Source organism: Manis javanica, chromosome 8 (genome assembly GCF_040802235.1).
Source record: "Manis javanica isolate MJ-LG chromosome 8, MJ_LKY, whole genome shotgun sequence".
Classification (NCBI taxonomy): Eukaryota; Metazoa; Chordata; class Mammalia; order Pholidota; family Manidae; genus Manis; species Manis javanica.
This window is the reverse complement of record NC_133163.1, coordinates 105,033,293-105,060,401: the sequence shown is the minus strand read 5'-3', so window position 1 is coordinate 105,060,401 and position 27,109 is coordinate 105,033,293. Positions and strand designations below refer to the sequence as shown.

The 27,109-nt window shown below is 37.2% G+C and overlaps 1 protein-coding gene across 1 annotated transcript; it reads left to right on the top strand.

Annotated features, from left to right (window-relative positions):
• The first annotated feature begins 1,234 nt into the window (after window positions 1–1,234).
• PYGO1 (pygopus family PHD finger 1) lies at window positions 1,235–26,553 on the top strand. Its single transcript, XM_037021025.2, has 3 exons — window positions 1,235–1,366; window positions 19,136–19,221; window positions 20,282–26,553. The coding sequence occupies exons 1-3, from the start codon at window positions 1,318–1,320 to the stop codon at window positions 21,404–21,406; spliced, it is 1,260 nt and encodes a 419-aa protein (XP_036876920.1). The 5' UTR covers window positions 1,235–1,317; the 3' UTR covers window positions 21,407–26,553.
• The last annotated feature ends 556 nt before the right edge of the window (window positions 26,554–27,109 follow it).

Sequence of the window (27,109 nt, the reverse complement as noted above, 5' to 3'; positions counted from 1 at the left end):
TGCAGCTACAGACTCTGTTTAGTAAGAGAACTGGAAAACCTAACAACAAACGGAGAACAGTTTTGTAAAAGTAAGCCAAAGAATGTCAAGAGACCTCAGAGATGTAGCCCGCCTACCTTTTAGAGATCATAAATCTGAGACTCAGGTTACCTAAGTCGCCTCAGCTCACACAGCCTACCTAACTGATGGACGTGGAATCAGTGGCCGAATCCAAGCTACAATCACATTGAGGGTCCTAACGTCTCAATCAGGTCCAGCCTTCACGCCGCTTCTACCCATCCCATTTCTAGAATAAATTCTGCATCGCTTTTCTTGAAGAACCAAATCGTTCAAACTTGGCGATGGGACCCTCAACAAACAGGTGTCCAGACCACGGACACGGGGTCGGGCAATCCGGGTCTCCACATCCCGCCGAGAACTCTCCAGCTCCCGCTTACAAAGTTTTCTCAGATCGTACGTTCCTCTTTCCGACCCCCGGCTGCGAGGTCAGGATGCCTGCAGCGGCCTCCGACGAAGTTCGGAGGTGCCACCGCCCGGCAGAAGCCCGGCCGCCCTCGGGCCTGGGCGGGCGGCGGCGGAGCGCCGGGCGCGGGGTGGGCCGGCGGCCCCTCGGCGCGGCTGCCCGGCGCAGCTACGAGCCCCGGCGCGGAGGGAGAGGCGCGCGCGGGCCGTGGGGGCTGGGCCGAGGCGGGGCGCGGGGCGGCGGCGGCGGGAGGCGCGGCGGGACGGAGCGGCTGCCCCCGCCCCCCCGAGGTCCGTCCCCGCGCGGGGCCGGGGAGCTCAGGGCGGGGAAGCCGCGGGGCCGCGCCACGTCCCTCGCCCGCCCCAGAGCGCGTTTTGCAGGCGGCTCCGAGCTGGGGGCTTTTGTGTCTGCGACAGGGGAGCGGCGAGAGCGCAGACCTCCTCCTCAGAGGGCGCTGTGAGGGCGCCGCCGGAGCCGGGCCGCCCGCCTCCTGCCTCCCTGTCAGCAGCCCCTGAGGCGGCGGCGGCGGCGAAGGAGGAGAGTGGGAGGAGGCGGCAGCGGCGGCGCCCTAGTCCTCCGCACATGCCGGCCCCGGGCGGGGGGCCGCCCCCAGGCCGCGCTCCCCGCCGCCGCCGCTGAGCCCCGCCGGCCGCCGCGCGCCCCGCCGCCCCGAGGCCTCGTCCTCCTCCCAAACTTTGCAAAGTCGGCCCGCGTCCCCGCCGCCCTCGGCCGCGCCTCGGCTCGGAGGCTCGCCTCGCAGCCGCAGCGGCCCCGCGAGGAGGAGGAGCCGCCGCCGCAGCATCAAAGAGACCGAATTCCCGCGGCCTGGGGGGAGTCATGCTCTGCGGTCTGTAATGTCAGCAGAACAGGAGAAGGATCCCATTTCGCTGAAGAGAGTTCGAGGTAACCGGGAAGGGCGCCGGATCGAGGGGGTCGGCGCGAGCGGGGTGCGCGGGGGCTGCGCGCAGGGCCGCCGCGAGGCCACGGGGCTCCGTCCGGGCCTAACTCCGCGCAGCCCGCGCCCCGCCCGCGCCCCGGGCCGAGGTTGCCGTGGGGGGCGCGCGGCCCCGGCGCCCGCTCGCCACCCAGACGTCCTCGCGGAGCCCTCGCCGCCCCGACTTTGTGTTAAGAGGCAGTTGAAGCCGCGCTCAGCATCCCTTCATACCCCGCTCCTCTCCCACCTAACCTCAATTCGCAAGACACAGCACAATAGGCGCCCTTTCAAAGGGCAAGAAAGAAACACCCCCTGGCAGAGACCACGAGCCGTGCCCACCCCCAAAAAAGTAAGTTGGGCTGAACGAGAGTTGACGCTCTCGGAGAAGGTGTGCGGGGCCTTCGCGTCTCTCCCGGCCCTCCCCCACCCCCATCCTCCCAAAGGCAACAGAGACACAGCTTGTTTTCCTTAGGTGTAAGAGGAGACACTATATAAATTCAAGGGCATTTTCTTTCTTGGCTTATGGATAAGAATCAAATCACCTGAAATCAGTTTTATATGTGATTGGTTTGCTTCTTCCTTGCACACTAGTTAGGAAATTTCTTGCTGCCTTACTATGAAAGAATAAATCAGGGGGAATGCTATACCAGACAAAAGATAATGCATGTAAGTTCAAAGACGCCAAGTAGTGGCTGCATTTGGGGATATCCTCCAGCTCTTATTTACAGCTCTTAATAGGGTGAAGGCTGAAAGTCCCAAAGTTGAAGTAATACTGTTTGTTAATTAAGCAAATATTTACTGAACATCTACTGTGTGCCTAGGCACTGTTCTTGGCACTGGAATACAGCAGTGAACAAAGCAAAACGACAGTCTTCACTCAGCAGGAGATCACACCGCTATGCGATAAACAGATGATAACTAAGGTATAGAATGTCAAATAGTAAGTCTTATGGGGAAAAACAAAGCAGAGAAAGTGGTTAGGAAATACGTATGGAGGTGGGGAGGTATGGTTATATGTAAGAGGGCTCACCTGGAAGATATTTGGGCAGAGAACCAAAGTAAGTGATAGAACAGAGCCATGTGCACACCTGTGAGAAGAGCAGCCGTGACCAGAGGAACAGCAAGTGCAAAGGCCCAGGGTCTGGAATTTGCCTAGTGTATTCAAGCAACAGCAAAAAAGTTATTGTAACTGGTGTGGAGTGAGCAAAGGGAGAGTAGTAGGAGCTGAGCTAGAGGATAGGGTGATTGTGTACTGGGGGCTTTGGGGGCCATTTAAAAGCCTTTGGCTTTTACTCTGAAATAAAAACTAGATGGTTTGGAGCAGAAGAGTGACCTGAAATTTTTAACGGTTTCTCTGGCAGCTGTGTGGAGAACAGACTGTAGAGAACAAGGGCTTAAGAATGGATGCTAGTTAGGAGGCTATTGCAATAATCCTTTTATCTAGACAGGGTAAAGTGCTTTATAAAATCAGTAAGTAGAAAGGCAAATTTCCAATTGACTTAAGTCATATAGAGACCAAAGATGACAGGCATTCATGTTTTTTGTCCCGTGTGGCTTGAGATTAAGTATATAGAACTAGTTTGTGATAGTGACAATGTGGTATCATCCACTTGAATATTTAGATCGAGATTGACTTTCTTAGCCATTTAAGCAAAAACAAATTTAAAGCAGAATATTTGTAAAGGCTTAATAGCAACACAATCTTTCATTCAGTGAAGGTTTTCTATTTCGACTTGTTTTTCTGTGTGTGGTTATGAGTTGCCAAAACTTTTAAGGAATAAACCCCTCAGAGACACCATTATTCCTCTGGTATTTTTACTATATTATTTTTGCCTATTACCATAAATTACTTTGAGGATGAAGGAAAAGAAAGAGAGCTATCAAATTTATATCTTTGAGCTCTATTATCAGTCTTGATCAGTGTAATTTTGAATAAAATGGATGGGTTTTTTTTATTATGGGTCAAGAGCACAGATCTATCTTCATTTTATTGTAACTGCTGCTTTTAAGTTCGATGTCTTAGCTGTTGGGATTTGGCTGAGGTGTCAGCTAAAGAATATTTTGTGAGTTAAGTGCCGGAATAAAAAACGAAAGACTTTTCTGAAATAAAAAGTCAGTATGAATAAGGGTTTTCATAATAAGTTCTGTAATAATTAGAAAATTGATTTATAAAACATTTTTGGACTATTTTATAATCCAGAAAAGATAGTAGAATATCTACCTAAGCTCTTCTGAAGCACAAGTCTGCTGAATATCACTGCCTTGGAACTTTTCATTGAAATTTATATTACCAGATTTTATAAGAGGATGTGGTGCTTGCAGAGCATAAACTCTTGAAGAATTGTTATACAGACAGGCTTTTAAATGATTATTATGTATTTATTTCATGTGTATTATAAAAAATATAAGGCATCATACCTGTTGCTTAAAGGCTAAGATACACACACATATAATTTCAATTTTTAAAAGTTACTAAAATTGTGTGATTTCAGATGTGGCAAAATTATGACAACATGAATGACTAAGAACTTTACAGTATACTCAGTAGTATACTCTGCAGAACAACAATTTCATAATCCCCTGGGGTACTTATTTAAAAATGTAGATTCCAGGACCCGCAGAATCAGGATGTCTGGAAGATTTCTTTACATCTTTAACAGAATACCCAGGTGTTCCTTATGCACACTAAGGTTTGAGAACTGCTTGTAGAACTAAATTGAAAAGGTGAGTGCCCCAGAAGAAGCTGATTTGTGATCTCCCAAACTTTTCCTGGTATTTTAATATTAGATTCAGAAATGCTATTTAGTGACAAAATATCTGACTCCTATTTTCTGCCAGTCTTATCACCCCAAAATCCTCCATTCTTGATTATAAGACAGATCCATGAGGATAAGTACAATATCCTGATTGTCTTTCTGTTTTTCCCCTAATTGCCTTACCCACAGTCAATACTAAAAGAGTGAATGAGTGAATACATGAAGTAACTCTTTTGTATCTTTATGCAGGTGTTTTATCCATAACCCCTCATACTTTTACTTGCCCTTTTTCCTTAGAATGTTAACTGTCATCCTTTTTTTTAACCAACACTCCCATTCTTCACTTTTAGGTATTAATCTGATGACAGTATTCACTCACTTATGCAACAAAATATATATGGACAATCTTAGTGACAGACAATGGGAATACGTTGATAAGACATACACCTGTCTTCAAGAAATTTTCAGTGTAGTCCAGGATACTGATAAATAAGTAGCCAGTTATGAACAGCATGATAAGTGCTGTGATCAAATACAGGAACATAAAACTTATCCTTAAAGCCTTCTGGAGAGAAGTTCTAGGAAGTGGTGAGTGTTCCTTTGTGTTCTATGATGTAGGAAGAGCCTCAAGGAGGATGAGAGGTGAGAAGGTCTAGGAAGTCAGTGGAGATTTTGAGAAGGCACTTTGGGAGAAAACCATATTTCATGGTGATAAAGATGTGACTTAAAAGAAGCTTGGTGGTAGACAGACAGACATAGCCAATAGCCTGGAAATACAGAGTCCAGAAAAACTTTGTATAGGTGTCATTAAGTTTATTTTTTCTCCCTTGAGAAAGACTGAAATGTATTTATAGACATACAGAAGGACCCAATGTATACAGAGAGATTGGAGAAACTGAAGAGGCAACAGAGAGGATAATTCATTAATAAACCACTTAATACATTTTTTAAAACTACATGTGTGAGGCACTCAATGTTCCAAAAGCTGGGGATGAGACAGACAAGGCTCCTATTCTCATAAATCAGTTCTCTGCAGAGGAAAGAAGGGGAATAGCATCAAGAATGCAAATGAAGAGTTAGTCTTGGAGAAAAAGAAAGGAGGAAGACAGAAACTTAGAGATGAAGAAGGAAGTTGAGGTGTTCATTGCAGCATATGAACGAGTAGCCAGGCAGAGGAGAAAAACTGTAAAAGAATGGTGTCACAGATATATAAAAAGGAAGAGTGGGTTTATGAGAGACATATAAATGAATTTTGTTTTTAATGTGTTGAATGAAAGGTATTTGTGAGATGTCCCATATACTCTTTCTCCCATATTCCCTATTTTGGTGACTGTCATTTATCCAATGACCCAAACCCATCCCCCACTCCCACTGAACACTATTCCCAAATCCTAAAATATCTGTCTCCTTAATATATTTTGAGCCCATCATTTCTTTGACCTTTCCACACCAGTTCTTTAGTTCAGCTTTTGCTTATCTCTGATTATTACAATAGCCCACTGTTATTACAGTAGCCTTCTCACTATTTACCTGGCCTCCCATTTTGTACCTCTGAATCCATTTTCCACATTGCTACTGCTGGTGATAAATACCCCTATTGAGTACTTACTGAGCAGTTTGCTCAGTAGTTTAAATGGATCATCGTGCTTAATTCTCTCTAACCTTCTGAGTTCGATGTTATTATCATCCTAGGTTTACAGATGAGGAATTGATTCTCAGAGAGATTAAGTAATGTGTCCTTATGTAACATATTAATCTTATAAGTGGCAAAACTAGAACTTAAACTGTAGAGCCCAAAGTGTTAGCCACTTTAGTTTCATTGTACAGTGCTCCCAAAACACGAGTTACTCCTTTTTGTGAAGGTCTTCAGTGGTTCCCCATTACCTTTAGAATAAAAATCCAACCTTTTTATTTAGCCCAGGCCCACCCCTTAGTCCTCCATCCTTCGTATTCCATGAAATGCTCTAGTATTTCGTATTGTGCTCCAGTTCTGAAATACATTTCCTCTCTAGACATCATAATCTCTCTTGCCTTTAAACCTTTATTTGCACATTCTGTTCCTTCTGCTAGGTATGTCCTCTTTTTTCCCACCTTTGGTAAGATACTCATCTTCAAAGCATCACCTTAGTTGAAATCTCCCAGGATGTCTTCCCTGACATGCCTGCCTCGGTCAAGATTAGATGGGAATTCCTTATGGTCCTTCAACATCCTGTGCTCATTTCCAGCATAGTGTTTATCACATTAAATTTAAGAGTTTCAAAAAAAGAAAAACATTGTTTCCTCTGGATTATGGGATCCTTACAGGGAGTAATTATTACTTTTATTTCTATACTTACAGAAGCTAAACAAATGTTTCTGAAATCTAATTTGATGAGTGTTAACAAAGAGATTTTAGTAACTTCGGGTATCTAGTCTTACTAGTTTTCTTTCCCCCAGAGGGGTGGAGGAGTTACCTCTTGAGAAGATGCACAATTATCTCTTTTAACACTCTTATTCCAGGCCACTCAAGGAGTCTAAGTCATCTTTACCTTAAAGGTTAGCAGTAAGGTATAGTCAAGAGTGATTTCAAGTCTCCTTTCCTAGACCCAATCTCTATAGATGTGCTAATAGCAATATTGAGAAACAGTACCTACAGCATTTTGGCTCTGGAGCCCAAGGGCCAGAGTTCTTATCCATGCTCTGTGGTCCTTGACAAGTTACTTAACCTCTCTGTGCATCAGTTTTCTCAGCTGTAAAATGAGGATAATAATGGAGGATATCTCATGGAGTTGTCTGAGGGAGTAAATGGGTTAATATATATAAAGCCCTTAGAACAGTGTATGATACATTGTAAGTTATCTGTATTTACTTTTAAAATCAGACATAGGAAGTCTAAAAGGTACATTATAAGTACTGTGATTCATATTCACTTTTGGGTATATTTAATCAGTAAGTAAATGACTTACAGCATATTCTTCCTTGCTTTTATTTAGTGGATATAAAGTGAATAGAAATGAAAGGTCTCTCTAGGGAGAACTGAACAAAAACAAAGTTTATAAAAGCAGAAACTTCTCAGATTTCACGATTTTGCTGAAAAGATATACAAACTATCACATGATTTTTGTGAATGTCTGCAGCTTCATTGTCCATGATTTCTGAAGTTTTTTGTTTATAATTTGGCTGACTTTGTTAATGAAGTAAGTTTAATAAAAGTATTGTATACAGTGAGCTTCACTCACGGATATCATCCACGAACCCTCCTAAGCTCTTTGCGAGCAACCTTAGACCTCAGCACCTCAGTAATACAAAGATCATTAGTTTGGGAAGAACAGCTGGCACAGGAACCATAAATGTTTGAAACCTAAATCATCGATGTAGAGGGCTTTCTGAATTTAATGCTTATCACATGTCCAGACTGATCAAGGTTCTGGGCATCACATAGTGGATGCTTTCTGCCTTGCATTCTAAAAGGAAATAATGGCGCTTTCATTTCAGTCATATAAAGCCATTTCACCAAATGCTTAATGGAATTTAGATAATACTATAGTCACATATTAATTCAAAATATTTCCATTCGAAAGAGACCAGTTTTATAGAAGTATGTGTTTCAGGTGAAGACAAAACGGTTAGCTAAAATGTTCACGTCCATAGTAAATGATAGAATAAACTAACATTATATCCCAAACTTTAGTGCTGTTATAAAAAACTGGTATTTTATTGTCCACAAAGTATGTTGACACTGCTGGATATTAGATACTTTGATAGGATGTTAAATACTATAGAAACTGAAGTGAAATGAGCTTATGGTATAGTTTAGTCTAGAGGAAAACAAAATGAAAACTAGTATTTGAGGGCCCAGTGTGTGCCAAGCCAATAGGCACTGTCTTCATCTATTCAGGCTGCTATAACAGAATACCAGAGACTGGGTTTATAAACAACAGAAACTTATTTCACAATTCTGGAGGTCAGGAATTCCAGGATTAAGGCACCAGCAGATTTGGTGTCATGCAAGGACCAATCCTGAGCAGTCTTCTTTTTGTGTCCTAACATGCAGAAGGAGCAAGAGAGGTCTTGTCTTTTTGTTGTAGCCATTCTTACCAGTTGTGATGATATCTCTTTGTGGTTTTGGTTTGCATTTCCTTGATGATCAGTGATGTTAAGCATCTTTTCATTCTTTTCATGTGTCTATTGGTCATCTGTATGTCTTCTTTGGAAAAATGTGTATTCGTTTCCCTGTCCATTTTTACATTGGATTATTTGTTTATCTGGTGTTGAGTTGTATGAGTTCTTTATATATTTTGGGTATTAATCCCTTGTTGGCTGTATTTTTTCAAATATATTTTCCCATTGCAAATAGTTGCCTTTTGTTTTGTTGATGGTTTTCTATGCTGCACAGCTTTTTAGTTTGATATAGCCCCACTTGTTTGTTTTTGCTTTTGTGGTGAGGGTATGCTTTTATTTAATTGAAATTGATTGGCATAATATAGGGTGATAACACATAGATAAGATTTGCTTCCTTTCCATGAGAAAGCCTTCTTGTTCCATTCTTGACACCACCCTTTCCCACTGTTTCCCTTGTGCATTAAGAAGGTACTGGACAGGTAGGCTTGAAAAGATGAGAAGTTTAAGTATTAACAAATAAAAGGATCAGAGTGGCCAGGGTTACAGTAAGCTTTGGCATTCCCCTTTTTTGGTCTGGGCACTACCAACTCTCAACTTCTGGCTGAAAAGTCATGGTTTACCTTGTAAAGTTAACAGCAGCAGGTATGTAGAGCACATAGAGAGAAGCTTTGGTACAAAGTTATTTAGGAAACCAAAATAATTAGCTTTATAACCCCTACTTTCCCCTTTACTGCATTCTGACCTTTTACTTCACTTTTAAAAAGCTAGAATGATAGAGACTCTTGTTGCTTGTATTCTGATTAGCCCTAAGGACAGTGAATGTGATCTAACATTACTGATTACATTTTAGAGAGAGATCACCAGTATTACAGATAATGGCAGGAGCGGCCTAGATAAGGCCAAGAATCAGAGCCATTGAAAGTAGTTAACTCTTCAGATGAATAGTAAGTGGGGCAGTAGAGGCCAGTGGGAACCTGAAGGTTTGTTTTATGGAGGGAAATGTTAGACTCTTAAGTAAAAAATTAATACCATAAAACTTAGTTTTCAAAAAAAGAATTTTAGGTAGTTTTGCTCACAGATTACTTAAAAATAATTTTATTTAAATGCTTCCAAATGTCAGAGTTTTGCCTTATACTAAATACAAGAAATTATTATTAAATTTTGAAAGGAGCAGAGATAGTAGATACTAACCATTTAGAGTACATTTTGTCAATCTTTAAATTACAGCATTTTAATTGTAAAATTACAATTATTCCATAGTCTTAATCTGTGATTAGTAATTTACATATTCTAGATTAGAGATTAGAGAATAATTTCTTAATAATTGTTTTATTTTTAAGAATTACTTTTTCTATTTATACGTTTGTTATAAAGACATACCCCCGACATTAGAAAAGACAAGGCTTTGAAGTTTGGCACCTTTGTTTATTTATATAACCACTTTATTATTTGACCTCTAAGACCATTGCTAAATCTTTTTCTGCACAGGACTCATGTACTTTATGAGTCTAGTATCCAGAATACATAAAGAATTTTTACAAGTTAATAACAGGAAAGACAAAAATCCTAATAAAAAAATAGGCAAAGGATTTGATTAAGCATTTCTTCAAAGAAGATGTACGTAAATGGTCAGTAATACATGAAAAGATGCTCAACATCATCAGTAAATAGGGAAATGCAAATTAAAACCACAATGAGATTCTATTTCACATTCACTAGGATGGCTATGTTTAAAAAAGAAACATAAAATAAATGTTGAGGGGGATGTGAAGAAATTGGAACCTCTGGACTTTGCAGGAGGAAGCATAAAATGGTGCGATCATTGTAGAAGACAGTTGTGCAGTTCCTCAAAAATGCTAAACATACCATATGACCCAGAAATTTCACTCGTAGGTATAAACCCAAGAATTGAAAACATACATTAATATAAAAACTTGTACATAAGTGTTCATAGCAGCATTACTTGTAGTAGTCTAAAAGTAGAAACAATACGAATGTTCACCAACCAATGAATGATAAACATAATGCTGTATATCCATATAACAGAAAATTATTCAGCCATAAGAAGGAATGAAATGCTAACACATACCATAACATGGATGAACCTTAAAGCATTATGATAAGTGAAAGAAGCCAGACACAAAAGCCACATATTGTATGATTCTGTTTATATGATGTATCCAGAATAAGTAAATCCATATAGACAGACAGTAGATTAACAACTGCCAGGGATTAGGGGACTGGGAAATAACTGCTAACAGGTACAAGGATTCTTTTTGGGTGATGGTAATGTTCTGGAATTAAATAATATGGATAGTTGCACAACCTATTGAATATCTCAAAAACCTCTGAATCATACACTTAAAAGCAAAAGAAAACAAAAAACCCTAGTTTTAGATATCAATGCTGCTTTTGACGAATAGTATGACTCCTTTGTATTCCATTTCTTCTTTTATTAAAATAGGGATAACTTACCTGCTACATAGGTTTGCTATGAAGGTTGTGTGAAAGAGCATATAGATATAGACTTCTATGTTAAGGTGGTAGAACAAAGCTATGTTTACCAGAATCTGTTTTTTTAATTCCAAGTGACATGAACCAGAACAGTTTTTAAAAACAGCAAAAATGTTCAATGACAGCAACAAATGAGGGAAGTGTCTCTAACTGTAAAGATGGCTCCAGGGATACACAGTGAATCAGGGTACACAATGGAATCCCCCCATGTGAATGGGTTACTGAGCCCCTCAACTAGGTAGATGTACATTTAACAAAATATCAATTAAAGAGCCTGATTGTTCCAAGGAAATGCAATAGATGAGTGTTACAAATATAGGAAACTATTCCCAAGAGAATATCAAGTCATATAAAAATGATAACATTCATACAAAAATTAGTAAGTTGAGTTTATTCCAGGAATGTCAGGCTGGGCTCTACATTAAAATTAAAGGATGAAATAAAGCATGATCATAAAAAAATCATTTGATTATCTCATAGATGCAGAATACCACCTAAGCCAAATAAGCAATCTTAGAAGTAAATAAAAGGGAGTCAAAAAGTCACCCATATTAAATTAGTGCGATTAAAAGATCTGGGCAAAATTGCAAGATAAAAATAAAAGCATGGGATCTGTGAAAACATACTATAGCAAACTAGTGAGCAAAAAAAAAAACCTCAACATGCAGGAAAAAAAACATGTAGAAGATGAAGAATCCATAATGTACATGACAAAAAGAAATATCTCACCTGTACTTGAAGTGGTAGAACTTAATAAAATAAAGGATGGTGGACCACACTTCCTTCCACCACACTCCCTCAGCCCAACTGGATGGGTGCTCGAGGTAGCCAGCTCCAAATGCTCGATCCCCCTCACTGGCAGCTCAGCTTTGAGGCACTTCTCTGTGTGCCTGCTTGGCCTGTTCCCTAGCAGTGTTCAGACTTTGCTGCCTGGCAGGCAGAGGGAGGCTTTGCCAGCTTTTCTGGCCCTCTCTTAGCCCAACAGGGGAGCTGCCTGAGGAAGCAAGCTCCAAACACTCCTTCCTCCTTGCTGTCAGCCCAGCCCTGTGTGGCACTCCCCTGTGCACCCACCCCACCCACCCTGTCAGCCCAGCAGCACTGCCCTCACCCACAGCCCACCAATAGCAACTATGGCTCCACCCCAAAGGAGAACCAGACACTGGAGAGTAAAGACTCTTGAGGTTCTGGGAACCACAGGAGGCCTTCTTCATGAAGCCATTACTCTTTAGACCAGGAGGCACAGCAGATCTATGTAATACAAACGAAAAAACATGAAACCCAAGCAAAATGAGGAGCAGAGGAATATGTACCAAGCAAAAGAACAGGATAACACACCAGAAAGAGCATGAAATGAAATGGAGATCACCAATCTTCTTGATAAAGACTTCAAAGTAACAATCATAAATACACTTAGAGATCTGTGGAAAAGTATTGTCGATCTCAGGAAGGATTTCAACAAAGAGAAGAGTATTAAAAGAGCCACTCGGAGCTGAAGAATAGAGTAACTGAAATGAACAATACAGTGCAGGGAATGAATAGTAGATTGCTGCAAGTAGTGGAGACAATCAATGAGATGGAAGTTAGAACAGGAACACAATGAAACTGAGGAACAGAGAGAAAAAGGAATCTCTGGGAATGAAAAAAATGATTAAGAGAGCTGTGAGACAGCTCCAAACAAAACAATATTTGCATTGTAGAAGTACCAGAAGGAGGAGACAGAAAGGAGAGGAAAGTCTCCTTGAAGAAATAATTGCTGAAAACTTCCCCAATCTGGGGGTGGAAATAGATACCCATGTCCCAGAAGCACAGAGATCTTTTAACAAATGGAGCCCCAGGAAGACAAAACCAAGTCATATAATAATTAAAGTGACAAAGATTAAGGGTAAAGAGAGTGTATTGAAAGCAGCTAAAGAGAGGCAAAAAATTACTTATAAAGGCAACCCCATAAGGTTATCAGCAGATTTCTCAGCAGAAGCTTCAAAGGCCAGAGGGAGGGGCATGAAATATTTTAACATATTGAAACAGAAGGACCTTCAACTAAGAATCCTCTACTCCGCAAGGTTATCATTCAGAACTGAAAGAGAAATTAAAAGTTTACTCAATAAACGAACATCAAAAGAATTACCCACCACTAAACTGGCTTTGCAGGATGTGTTAAAGGAACTTCTGTAGATAGAAATGTTCTTACACCTAAATATTTTACATCAGTGAAAATAAATCCATGGTAAAAGTAGTTGATCAATTACTAACCAAGCAAGTATGAAATAAACAAAAGTAGTAAAACCAAACAAAATCAGTCAAGGGATACACAAAAAAATGCAGATTATGACATCTAATACATAAAGTGTAGAGGAAGAAGAAAAAAAGTACTTTTAGACTGTATTTGAAATTGACCCAATATAGACTGATATATTTAGGAAAACATTTATGAACCTTATGGTAACCACAAACCTAAAGCCTATAATAGACACACAAAGAATTTTAAAAAGAAATTCAATCACAACACTAAAGAAAATCATCAAATAATGAGAAGAGTATAAGAGAGGAAAAAGGATCAGAGAGGAACTACAAAAACAATGAAAAAATAATAAAATAGCAATAAGTATGTACCTATCAATAGCTACCTTAAATATAAATGGATTGAAGGCACCAATCAAAAGAGATAGAGTGACAGAATAGATAAAGAAGACCCATTTTTATGCCATCTATAATAGAGACTCATTTCAGACTAAAAGACATACATAGACTGAAAAGGAAGGGATAGAAAAAGATATTTCATGCAAATAATAGAAAAAAGCAGGAGCAGCAATACTTGTATTAGACAAAATAGATTTCAAAACAAAGAAAGTAAAAGAGATGGGGAAAAAACATTACATAATGATAAAGGGATCAGTCCAACAAGAGAATATAACCATTATAAATATCTATGCACCCAACATAGGATCACTTACATATGTGAAACAAATACTAACAGAACTAAAAGGAGACACAGACTGCAACTCATTCATAATAGGGAACTTTAACATACCACTTGTGTCAATGGACCAAGATCATCCAGACAGAAGATAAATAAGAAAATAGAGGCACTGAACAACACACTAGATCATCTAGACTTAACAGATGCATACAGAACATTCTACTCAAAAGCAGCAGGATTCATATTTTTCTCAAGTGCACATGGAATGTTCTGCAGAATAGATGACATATAGGACACAAAAGAGCCTCAGTATATACAAAAATATTGAAATTGTATCAAGCATCATTTCAGATTGCAATGGTATGAAACTAGAAATAAATTACACAAAAAAACTCACAAACACATGGAAGCTAAACAACATGCTTCTAAATAATCAATGGATTAATAAATCAAAGAAGAAATCAAGCAATAAATACATGGAGACAAATGAAAACAAAATACAACAGTTCAAAATATGTGGGATGCCACAAAAGTGGTTCTAAGAGGAAGTACCTAGCAGTATAGGCCTACCTCAAGAAACAAGAACAATCCCAATAGTCTGAACTCACAACTAAAGGAAATAGAAAAAGAAGAATGAATGAAACCCAAAGTTAGTAGGAGGAGCATAATAAAGATCAGAGCAGAAATAGAGAAAAATAAAACAATAGAAAAAAGATCAGTGGCACCAAGAGCTAGTTCTTTGAGAAGGTAAATGAAATAGACAAATCCCTAGCCAGATTTATCAAGAAATAAAAGAGAGAGGACACAAACAAAATCAGATACAAAAAAGGAATAGTTACAACTGACACCACAGAAACACAAAGAATTATTAGGGAATTCTATGAAAAATTATATGCCAATAAATTGGACAACTTAGAAGAAATGGAAAATTCCTAGAAAAATGCAACCTTCCAAGAATGACTCAGGAAGAAGCAGAAAATCTGAATAGACCAATTACCAGCAATGACATTGAATTGGTAATAAAAAAAAATCACAACAAACCAAAGTCCATTACCAGATGGCTTCACAGCTGAATTCTGCCAAACCTCTAGGAGGAAAAGCTAACACTCATCCTCCTTAAAATATTTCAAAAAGTATAAGAGGAGGGAACACTTCCAAATTCAGTCTGTGAGGCCAGCAAAACTCTAATGCCAAAACAAGACAAAGACACTACAAAAAAAAGAAAATTATAGAGCAGTATCCCTGCTGAACATATATGCAAAAATGCTGGACAAAATATTACCAAACCAAATTCAAAAATACATCAGAATGATTATCCATCACAACAACCAAATGGGATTTATTCACAGGATGCATGGATGGTATAGTATTCATAAATCAATCAGTATGATACACCACATTGACAAAAAGGATAAAAACCTACATAGCAATATGGTATCTCAATAGATGCTGAAAAAGCATTTGACAAAATTCAACATCCATTCATGATAAAAACTCTCAACAAATGAGTATAGAGCAAATGTACCTCAACATAATAATGGCCATATATGACAGACCCACAGCTAGCATCATACTCAATGGCAAAAAGCTGAAATCTTTTCCTCTAAGATCAGGAACAAGACAAGGATGCCCACTCTCACCCACTTTTATTCAACATAGTGCTGGAGATCCTAGCCAGGGCAATCAGAAAAGATAAAGAGATAAAATGTATCCAAGTTGGTAAGAAAGAATTAAAACTGCCTCTATTTGCAGATAACATGGCACTATATATAGAAACCCTAAAGACTCTACCTAAAAACTATTAGAACTAATAACTAGATTCAGCAAAGTTGCAGGATACAAAATTGAAATTTATTGGCGTTCCTATATACTAACAACACACTAGCAGAAAGAAATCAGGAAAACAATTCCATTTACAATTGCATCAAAAAGAATAAAATACCTAGAAATAAACTTAACCAGGGAAGTGAAAGACCTTTACTCTGAAAACTATAAGACACCCAGAAGATAAATTGAAGAAGACAGCAATAAGTAGAAATCTGTCCCATGCTCATGGATAGGTAGAATTAATATTGTCAAAATGGCCACCCTACCCAAAGCAATTTACAGATTCAGCACAATCCCTATCAAAATACCAGTGGCATTTTTCAGTGAACTAGAGCAAATAATCCTAAAATTCATATGGCACCACAAATGACCCTGAATAGCCTAAGCAATCTTGAAAAAGAACAAAGCTGGAGTTGTACTATGTTCCCTGACTTTGAGCTTTACTACAAAGCTACAGTAATCAGAACAGTATGGTAGTGGCACAATAAAAGACCCATAGTTCAATAGAACAGAATAGAGAACCCAGATATAAACCCATACATATATGGTTAATTAGTATATGTATGATGAAGGGGCTATGAATATACAATGGGGGAAAAAAGTTCTCTTCAATAACTGGTGTTTGGAAAACTGGACAGCTACGTACAAGAGAATAGAACTGGATTACCATCTACCTCCAAACACAATTGTAAATTCAAATGGATTAAAGACCTAAATATAAGACATGAAACCATAAAACTCTTAAGAAAATATAGGCAAAAATCTATTGAACATAAGCATGAGCATGAGCTGGTGGGATTTGAGATATGTATCAGGCAATCAGGATCTAGTCAGAAGACAGAAACCGTTCCAGTTACATCTAAAAGAAAAATTTTAATATTAAGTATTGTTAACAGATATTAAACTGAAGTGGCAAAATAGGATACTGAAGTATCAACTGTGGGAAGCAGCTATAATTTCTAAGGCTGTGGGACAAGGGAAAGATGTTAGAATTATTAGAATATGTAAACTCATAGGGGCCCTATGGAGTTTAAACTCAGACCTCTGAGAAGGGTTGTTGCTTAGTCTGGATTAATGCCTCTGGGTTTGGAGGATTGGCCCCATGGGCCTGGGACTCAAACACCTCGTGTTATCTCTGAGGAGGGCACAACAAGGCTGTTCAGGGTAATATGTCAGGTTAAAAAAAAGGTTATTTTGTTCTAGATGGCTGGCCAGGGAATACCATTCTACTTATTTGAAATCTTCCTCTGTGTTGTTCAGTAGGGATTTTTTTTAAAGTTTAAAAAATTTATGCTGATGTTGTGCATTTCTTGCTAGCTACTTTATTTTCTTTTAGTTTTGTTCCTGTAAATAAAAGCTCTTCTACTTTATCTTGTTTGTAGTCTGTATATGAGTAGGGTTTTTTTATATTTAAATATTAATTTAACATCCAGAATCCTTACTCAATTCTGTTGTCATAGGTTTCCCTGCCACAGTACTTATACTTCCCTAAATAAGCACTTAGGAGAAATCTGCTTTGTATTTTTGTTACGTGGAGACTATCTCCAACACATTGATTGCTGCTAGTTGCCATGGTCCATTTCTTTTTCTGAACTACTGTTGTAAAGATATCATTACTGGTCTCCCTGCTCCTACCACATCCTAGCACCAGTTTATTCCCAGCACTACTACTAATGTAATGTTTAATAAAAACATAAACATTATTTTATTAAATCATTTTATTAAATTACAAGGCTCTATATCTTAGTCTGTTTAGACTGACATAGACTGGGTGACTTAAACAACAGAAATTTGTTTTCTCACAGTCTGGAAACTGAGAAGTCCAAGATTAAGGTGCTAGCCAATTCAAATCCTGGTGAGGGCTCTCTTCTGGGTTTGCAGATGCCCACCTTTTTGCTGTGTCCTCACATGGCCTTTCCTTGATGTTTGCACATGGAGAAAGAGGAGAAAGGGGAGAAGAAAGTGAAGGGACATTGCTCTCTTCCTCTCATAAAGTCCCTGCTTATGTTTTCAACCTCTTCAAGAGATACTCTCTACAGTCCCTTAACACACTGACTTCTTTTAAATTTCTCAAACATATCAAGCTTCTTTCTACTTAAGAGTCTCTACACATGTTCTCTCTGCCTGGAGGCTCTTCTGTCTGCTCTTTACATGAGAGATTTATTAATCATCCTTTAGGTCTCAGTTTAAATATCCCTTTCTCAGAATCCACATGTGTGTAGGTCTCCTCTGTCAACTCACTGTATCTATTTACTTATTATTCTATTACAGATATATATATCTATGTGTGTACATAATTTTATTCTATTTTTGTATATGCTCCGAATTATGCATAATATGTTTTTTAATGGAAAAAAATTCCACTGATAAACTTTTTTATTATCTTAGATTTACATTCCAGTGTTTGCACTGCTTGATTATACACTGTTGTATTTTGACAGTATTTTCAAGAATTAAAAGCACATACCTTTGATGTCATAATTCCAGCTCTAGTATGATTTGTGCATGTATGTAAAGATGTATATGTATTTTCATTGCAGACAGCAAAGATCTGGGAACAACCTAAATATCCATCATTAGGGAAGGGACTAGTGAATTATGGTATAATCAACTAAGAATTACTACTCAGTTATTAGGCAATGAAGCAGTTCTATATATAATGACATAGAATGATTTCCAAGAAGAATGCGAGGTACAGACCATTGTGTATAATATACATGCCATCGTTTGTGTACTTCCGCCCCCCACAAAAGATAGTAACTGTAATATATCTAGATTATATTTGGAAAGATAGACCAGAAACTAGTAACAGTGTTAGCCTCAGGAATTGGGAACCAAACTGGAGAAGTTTCAAGAGCAGAATGGAGACTTTCCTTTTTACTGAAAGAATAATAAACAGTACTATGGCAAGTAGAGATGAATAACTGTTTCTGGCTGAAAGTATGGGGAAGACTTAGAAACAAAGGTTTTTTAAATCTTAGTATTTTATTTTTTATACCAGTTTAAAATTTTTTGTTATGTAGACGTATATAACAATACAAACCGATATGCAGCATTATAAACATCCAGATTCAGACATTAGACATATATAATATAGGCTTGCTTAGCTGTCTTGCTAATAAAATATAAGACTCCCAGTTAAATTTGAATTTCAGATAAATGAGTAATTTTTTAATTTAGGTATGTCCTGTATGGAAATTCAAATGTAACTGGGCATACTGTATTTTCATTTGCTAAATTGGGCAACTGTAAAAATAGAAAATAAAAGACTCCCCATAATCCTATCCCAAAGCCCCAGAGTTAACTATAATGAACAGTTATGGTTTTTTTCTATAAATAATATCAGTTGTATAACTATACAAATATATGTATTGTCAAAAAAAATTTTCGTGAGGTATATACAATAAAATGCACAAATCTTAGTGTACAGCCTCATGAATTTTGATATGTGTATACACACTCATGTAACCATCACCCAGATCAAGTTATCAAACATTCTCTTAGTATTGCTTTCACCTAACAAAAATAGAAAATATATGAACAAGTAATTATGAAAGGTAATGAGAGGTATAAAATTACTTAGAAGTAGAACTATTGTCTGAGTTTTATTCATTTATTTTTAGGTGGAGATAGTGGACTGGATGGGTTAGGAGGACCAGGTGTACAACTAGGAAGCCCAGATAAGAAAAAACGCAAGACAAATACACAGGTAAGTTGACATTTTCTCTAATAACAGTTTTTCTTTGTTGGTGTGATCAGGCTGATATAAATTTAAATTTGGCCACAGGTTTTCTTTCCTATCCTCATTCAGAACCTAATAATAAGTTCTGCAGTGATTTTTTTTTTTAATGCTGTAACTATTGGCTGTTGTTAGACTGGAGGCCTAGAGTAGATCTTGCAAAGAAGGAAGTATAGGCTGACATTAAAATTCTTAAATCTAATTTAAAAGGCATAGATGCCTGGAGTTCTACCAAAAGATTTTAAAATATATGGGTACAAGTTTAACCAGAAGTAATCTTCAACTATTATAATTCAGTAACATGTATGTATCATGAAGTAATCACAGTAGAGGCATCTTTTGTGTATAACTTGTGATTATAATAAAGTTTTAAGTACAAGCTTTTGTGGTTTATTCTCCATAAATTTTAAGCACTCTTTATTATAAAAATATTTTATATTTTATTTATTTGAAGCATTGTGAATAAGTATGCTGTGTGTACAGACTACTTTTTAATATTTAGCCGCCATCTGTTAAATTTGCAGTGTGATTAAAACTGGCAGTTTATTTTTCCAGGCTGAGGCTTAGAGCTTAGTGCTTTGAGAATACTTTAATAGCTACTCCCTGAAGTTAAGCTAGGAAAAAAATTTAGATCCTGTTTATTGTTATTTCATTTCATGACTACTTGGGGTATAAAAGGCATTTTTAGTTAGAATTTTAAGTGAAAGATTCTGGAGTTGTAGGCAAGTATATTAAATGAAAATTATGATAATGAACCTTCTTTTGACGATTAAATACTTTAGGAGTTTGAAGTAACAATGGTGAGCTCAGGAAAGTATACCTTGTTTCCTTTTCTAAATGAAAGATAACTATACATTTTTGTCATTAAATATAAATATTTGGAATTAAAAGATCAAGTGAGGAATTAAATTTTCTTAATACTGTAAGAGAACTTTGACTGAAACTAGGCTCATAAGTGTCACTGAAATAGGACAATTTTAATGACTTGTTCGATCAAAAACATGTATTTTACTTTACATTCTCATTTCAGGGGCCTTCTTTTCCTCCACTGTCTGAGTATGCTCCACCACCGAATCCAAACTCAGACCATCTAGTGGCTGCTAATCCGTTTGATGACAACTATAATACTATTTCCTATAAACCACTACCTTCGTCAAATCCTTATCTTGGCCCTGGCTATCCTGGCTTTGGAGGCTATAGCACCTTCAGGATGCCACCTCACGTTCCTCCAAGAATGTCTTCCCCATACTGTGGTCCTTACTCACTCAGGAATCAGCCACACCCATTCCCCCAGAATCCTTTGGGCATGGGCTTTAATCGACCTCATGCTTTTAACTTTGGGCCACACGATAATTCAAGTTTTGGAAATCCATCTTATAATAATGCACTAAGTCAGAATGTTAACATGCCTAATCAACATTTTAGACAAAATCCTGCTGAAAACTTCAATCAGATCCCTCCACAAAATGCTAGCCAAGTAACTAACCCTGATTTGGCATCTAACTTTGTCTCTGGAAATAATTCAAATTTTACTTCTCCATTAGAACCTAATCATTCTTTTATTCCTCCCCCAAACACTTTTGGTCAAGCAAAAGCAACACCCCAAAAACAAGACTTTAGTCAAGGAGCAACCAAAAACACTAATCAAAATTCTTCTGCTCATCCACCTCACTTAAATATGGATGACACAGTGAATCAGAGTAATATCGAATTAAAAAGTGTCAATCGAAACAATGCAGTAAATCAAGAAAATAGTCGTTCAAGTAGCACTGAAGCTACAAACAACAGCCATTCAAACGGAACACAGAATAAGCCACGACAACCTAGAGCTACAGCAGATGCATGCACCACTGAAAAAAGCAATAAATCCTCTCTCCACCCAAGCCGTCATGGCCATTCTTCTTCTGACCCAGTGTATCCTTGTGGAATTTGTACAAATGAAGTGAATGATGACCAGGATGCCATCTTATGTGAAGCCTCTTGTCAGAAATGGTTTCACCGGATCTGCACTGGAATGACTGAAACAGCTTATGGCCTCCTAACTGCAGAAGCATCAGCAGTGTGGGGCTGTGATACTTGTATGGCTGACAAAGATGTCCAGTTAATGCGTACTAGAGAAACTTTTGGTCCACCCGCAGTGGGCAGTGATGCGTAATCACAGGCATTAACTGTAGTGAGGTTTTTTCCTGTGTATTACAAAAGTTCAGTACACAGGGTTTTAATGTTTTACATTATTTTTTTAAGTGCACACAGAAAAGATTATTTACCTTTTAGTTTTTAATACTCCACTTCATTACTAGTGCAAATTTTGTATTGTCTTTGTTTATCTTAAATTAGAATAATGTATATGAGGGTGCTTTAGAAAGTACTATACAAATAAATGTTAGTTGTTAATCATAAACAAAAGCCTCTTGAAGCTTCACGATAGCATATAGCACATGTAGTCAAGTTTTGACTTTTAAAAGTTAGTATTGAAAAATGTACATTTCAGTGCTGAACTTTGGCAGTATCACATTAAACACTTAGTTCAAAAATTTTTTCAAGGATCCATTTAACATGTTCTAGAAAAAATACATATAACTACAACATGGAAGAAAGCATACATTTTAATGGATTTTTAAAAACTGGAGTATAAGACCAGATTCGTCTCCCACTAGGGTCCTTGAAATTAGTGATTTTCATATTTCAAGTCAGTCTTGCCAGTATATCTGTACAAAGAGGGAGCAGATGTTAGCATATAGTAGACGCTCAGTAAGTATTTGTTGATAAACTTGTGGATTGTACCACATGAAATTGCTAATATTAAATCAGTTGAAAATTGACTACAATTAGTGGAGTTGATATAAAGGATGTTTCTAGTTATGCTATTTAGAATTATAACAGTGTTATGCTCTTCACTTTTCAACTTTATTTAATGACTGAGTTGTTTTGTTGTTTTCCAGAGAAATAAATAGTATAGTCTCCTCAGAAGAATTGTGAATACTTTAAAAATATGATTTCAAACTGGAACATACTGTAAATGAGCTAGGTAGATACATCAATTTGGCCTTAAGAGGGCTCTGCGGGCAAAGAACTACTCAGTAGTGATTGAAAAATTTGTTCTGGGGACCTGGATTCAAAATTGAGCCTCAGGTCAGTATAGCATAGAGAAGACAGGGAGTGATTCTATAGCATCTTGCTACGCTGATGGACAGTGACTGAAATGGGGTGTCTAGGAGACTTGATAATATGGGTGAATGTTATAACCACAATGTTGCTCATGTGAAGCCTTCATAAGATTGTATATCAATGATACCTTTAAAAAAATGAGCCTCAGGGGAGAACAAAATCAATTTTAAGCAAAGATTAAGAGATCAGGTAAAAGCTACTTCAGAAACAAAAATTCAAGGCCTTTCAGCAGACAGTCATTTCTGCTGTGCCTGGGCAAAGTGTAAAAATGGACCTGAGAGTATCCCTTTTAGAGAAAATCAGGAACAGAGATGGTTTGAGGTGTCCTCATTCAGATTCAAAACAGCAGAAACCCATTTTTGAAACAGAACATAACTGTGATCAAAGAAAAAAGATATATATGACAATTGATAGCAATTTATAGAACAATTGGTGAACCTCCAAAACTTGTGCCATCATTATCTTGTGACCAAAAGTGTTGTGAAGATCATATGGTGATCTGCAAAAGGGGTAACTCGTTACTACTATTTAAACCCTGGTGAAATGACAGCAAGAACATAGTGCCAAGAAATTTGAATTATGCATGAAAAATTGGATTAAAAAACATCTTCTGCATAATAAACACGAACCCACACTTTTACAACAGCACTTGACCTTATGCATCACAAGCCACAAAAGCAAAGTTACTTTGAGCTACTAAATTTTGTCATGTCCATCATAGTCACCAAACCTTTATCCAACAACCTAACATCTTTTTTCATCATTTGGAGCTTTTTCTAAGGAACAAATTCTCCAATTTGAGAAGCATTAATTAGAGGATTTGAACAATTTAGCCTAAAAAATGACAAATTTTATAAAATAGTATCCTACTAGAAGAAAATTATTAATACTTATGCATATTTTGACTGAATAAAAGTTATTTTTTAAATAGTGTTTTAAATCTAACCTACAAAAACAGCAATTTCATATGGTACAAGGCAATACAAGGTTTTCTCTGTTTACCTGTGACTAGTTAGAGGTGAGTAGAAAATATTTTCAGTATAATTGTAAAATATATATATCTTTACAATTTTAGGAAAAAAAATTATATAAGCTCTAATACTAGTCATTCCTGTGAACCTTTACCAGTGAAAACAGGTTAAAATTCAGTAGTTTTGGCTGACTCTGACATTTGATGTGTTCACTAGCATGCCTGAAAATCCCGTTTTGATTATATTGTAGCTTTTCTTAGAAATACATAATTTTCTAAATGTTTAAGGACCTAGTTATGTTCCTGAAATCCTAATGAGTGCAGATTTTTAAGAAATGATGCACGGCATGCTGTATGCCTAGTCCTAGCATCAAATCATGATTTTTTATGACTGAGTACAGTTAGATTGAGTAGAACCTGCCAGTGCCCTCAGAGTTAATACTTTACATGGTGGTACTTGAGTTGCACTCATTGCTAAAACTGGTTATGCAGTTTCTTAAACCATCCATTGCTTACATTTAAGTTGCTTGTTTATGAAAATGAAATAACCTCTACCAAACTAGTCTAAAGAAAACTTGGTGTGTAATGTGTTTCTTTCATTTTCCATTTTCAAGTAGTTGTTTTTAAAAATTTTACAAATAAGTAAGTGTTCAAGTATTTAGGTCTTCAGAGCATCTTATTTAAATAAGAATCTATAATTATTCAAAAGAAAAACCTGTGGTTAATTCTGACAACAAATCATGAGCAAATGATAGTCATAGTTCATGAATGTTTTCATATGTTTGAATTATTTTCTAATTCCACATTTGTCTCTAACAGTAAGTCAAGAGTTACCTGGGTGCTTTTAGGTAGGGAAAGAGATGAATTCTAAGAATGTCTGCATACTAACTTATCCAATTTGACCCAAAAAAGGCTGTTATACAGATTGATGGACAAGTGATGAGCTGCCCTAAACATTTAAAAATACTCAGTGACAGAAAGAAATGCACACAGATGGAATTATCTTATAATAGCATTGTACCTTTTCCTTCACTAAAAGTCCTCATCTCACATGTGTGTGTACACATATGCACAGACACACACCATTGAGCAGGAAATTTTGGAGTTTCTCCTATATTCTCAACTTTTGCCAAAGTTCAACCTGGCTAACTATCAGCAGCTGGGCTTTCTCACCATGGCTAGGTTCAGACAGAGAAAGTTTTAAAACATCGGTTCCTTTCTCAGAATTTGCTTTGTTCATTTCACTAGAGAATTCCTTATCCACTTGCTTGTGGTTGCTACCAGACTCAGCTTAGCTTGTAAAAGAAAAATAAGTTATTCTTCAGATAGAGTACTTAGAATTAGATTTGTGATTGGTGTTTCCTTTTGTGTAAAATACTTTAGAGAGTACTGCTATTATGATTCTTGTTATCCAAATTAGATGATGATGTACATAAAACAAGATTTTCTTGTACTCGTGATTATTCTTCATAGATGAACACAATAAAGAAATCCAATTCTGTGGTGTTTTTTTTAAACACCCAACTCTGCCTATTTATAGGGAAACAAACAATAGTCATGTTTGTCACCATGAAATCTGCCAATTTCAATCGTCCAAATAAATATCAGGAGTCTTCTAATACTCTTTCAAGCTTGTTTGTCTTGAAAAATTAAGAGTGCTAGTACTTGTCCAACATACTATAGTAATTGTATTTAATAGTAAAAAGATACATATAAGCAATGGTTTTTTTAAAGGGAGCTCTAGAGAGTTTTTGGATATCTTTTTTTGCAGTGTATAGAGGTTTCATATGCATGAACATTTGAAGTATTTTACATTTTTTAAATTGAAAAGGTTTAATTAAAAGCATCCAGGCTCCCAAAGTTTCTTTGTAAATAGTGGTTTAGAATTCTATATAAGATGATTAGATTGTTAAGGAAGCTCATAAAGGCTCATGTAAACCATAATGTAGTTAAACAATAGTATCATGCTGAGTGCTCGGTTTTCTTTAGGGAATGAATCAATGTAGAAGGGAGAAAGAAGTAGAAGTCTTTCCTTTTTTCCTGATGTGATTTAGGAAGGTTAAGTTCTTTGGTTTGAGTGTTTCCCAGTTGCCCTCTTAACCATCCTGAACTCTCCAGTGGAATGCTATATAATCTAACTTGCGTTTACTCTTCCTTAATGCCCTGTACTTCAAAATTCTGTATCTTTCCCCTAATCAGAATTTCCAGTTCTTTTTGTGGTTGTGGTTGGCTAGACTTTAAGGGAAAAGTGTTTTCCACCATGTGACTGAATATGGTGAAGAAAATGGTAGCAAATTTCTTTTTTTTTTTAAAGGCTATTCAGAATGAATGTTTACTATTAATCTAAGATTTCAGACAGTATGACCACATTTCAGGCACTGTGGGAAGCAGTAGTTTTATCACATAGGCTGATGCTGTCTTGAAAGAAATTCCCTATTTCCTTTAGAATGTTGGGGCTTTTCAGTTTCCTTTCCTCTACTCCTAAACTCAGAGGTTTTCTTCTTATTTCCAAAATTTAGTCACTTCCCTCTTTTCTCTATTCCATTTATCCAATAGAAGTCACATCTGCACTTCTCCAATTCTTGGTGCGCTGATGGGATTTTAGAGGCATCCCTGGAATAAGAAGGCCAAGGATGGCATTAACATCTCCCAAGACGTGGTCTAGGGGTAACTATGGGAAGAAAGTGGCTGTCTACAAGCCAGGCATTAATACATCTGAAGCTGTCTATATTTCATTAAAAGCTCTTAATGAAACCCAATGAGTAAGCTTCATCTTTGTCATATATTATCAAAATCCATTACTAGCAATTAAAACATTCTAAATACCTGTACTTTTCTTGTTCTATAGATGACGTAGATGATGCTTGTTAGCTAAAATATCTTTTATAAAAGAAAGTCCTGCTTCTTATCATGATGTATGTGACTTAAATGACTGTTTCATATTAAAACTATTTCTTCCTTATGTACTGTTTACATATACCTCTTTTTGGGATATTAGTTCAGTACTTTTATACAAATCTGAGTGTGTTCCACATTGGTGACATGTATTTTTACAGTAACTTTTTGTTTTGTTCTTAGAGCATGTCTAAAGTAACACATGCACTAGTGCTGTAGTCTGTGGCAAAATTACTGTAATTCAAATTGGAAAATAAAATGTTTCCAGACTTTGTCCAACATTTATTCCTATGGCAAAGGAAATTACTATGTAATACTAATTATTTCTTATGCTGGTATGTTTAAGCTACTCTATGAAGTATGTGAAACATCAATATTTATGGTTAAATAGATGGCCTGATGTCTTTGAAATGGGAGAGAGGGGTAAAATTTGGTGTTAGCAATTCATAACACTCCTAATACAATAAGTATTTCTTAAAACTTTGATCTCCCTCTTACAGTTATAATTTACTAAGGAATCACTATCTTAATTGACAGTGCATATTAGGATTTTTTTAGCCCGTACCATTTAAGTTATATTCTAGACTTCAAACTTATTCTAGTATCTTCCAACCAAAAAAGAAAGCATTCACCTGCCATAACCAAAAAAAAGTAGTAATTCTAATACTCATTTATTAAGAAACCATGGCAATAAATACCATAAAACTCTAATTTACTTAGAATTTGTAACCATTGATACAAGAACTTGAGTGGTGTGTACTTTGTACTATCTGATGAAAAGATGTGTTAGCAAAAAGCCATAGTCAAGATTTTAAAGAAAAATGT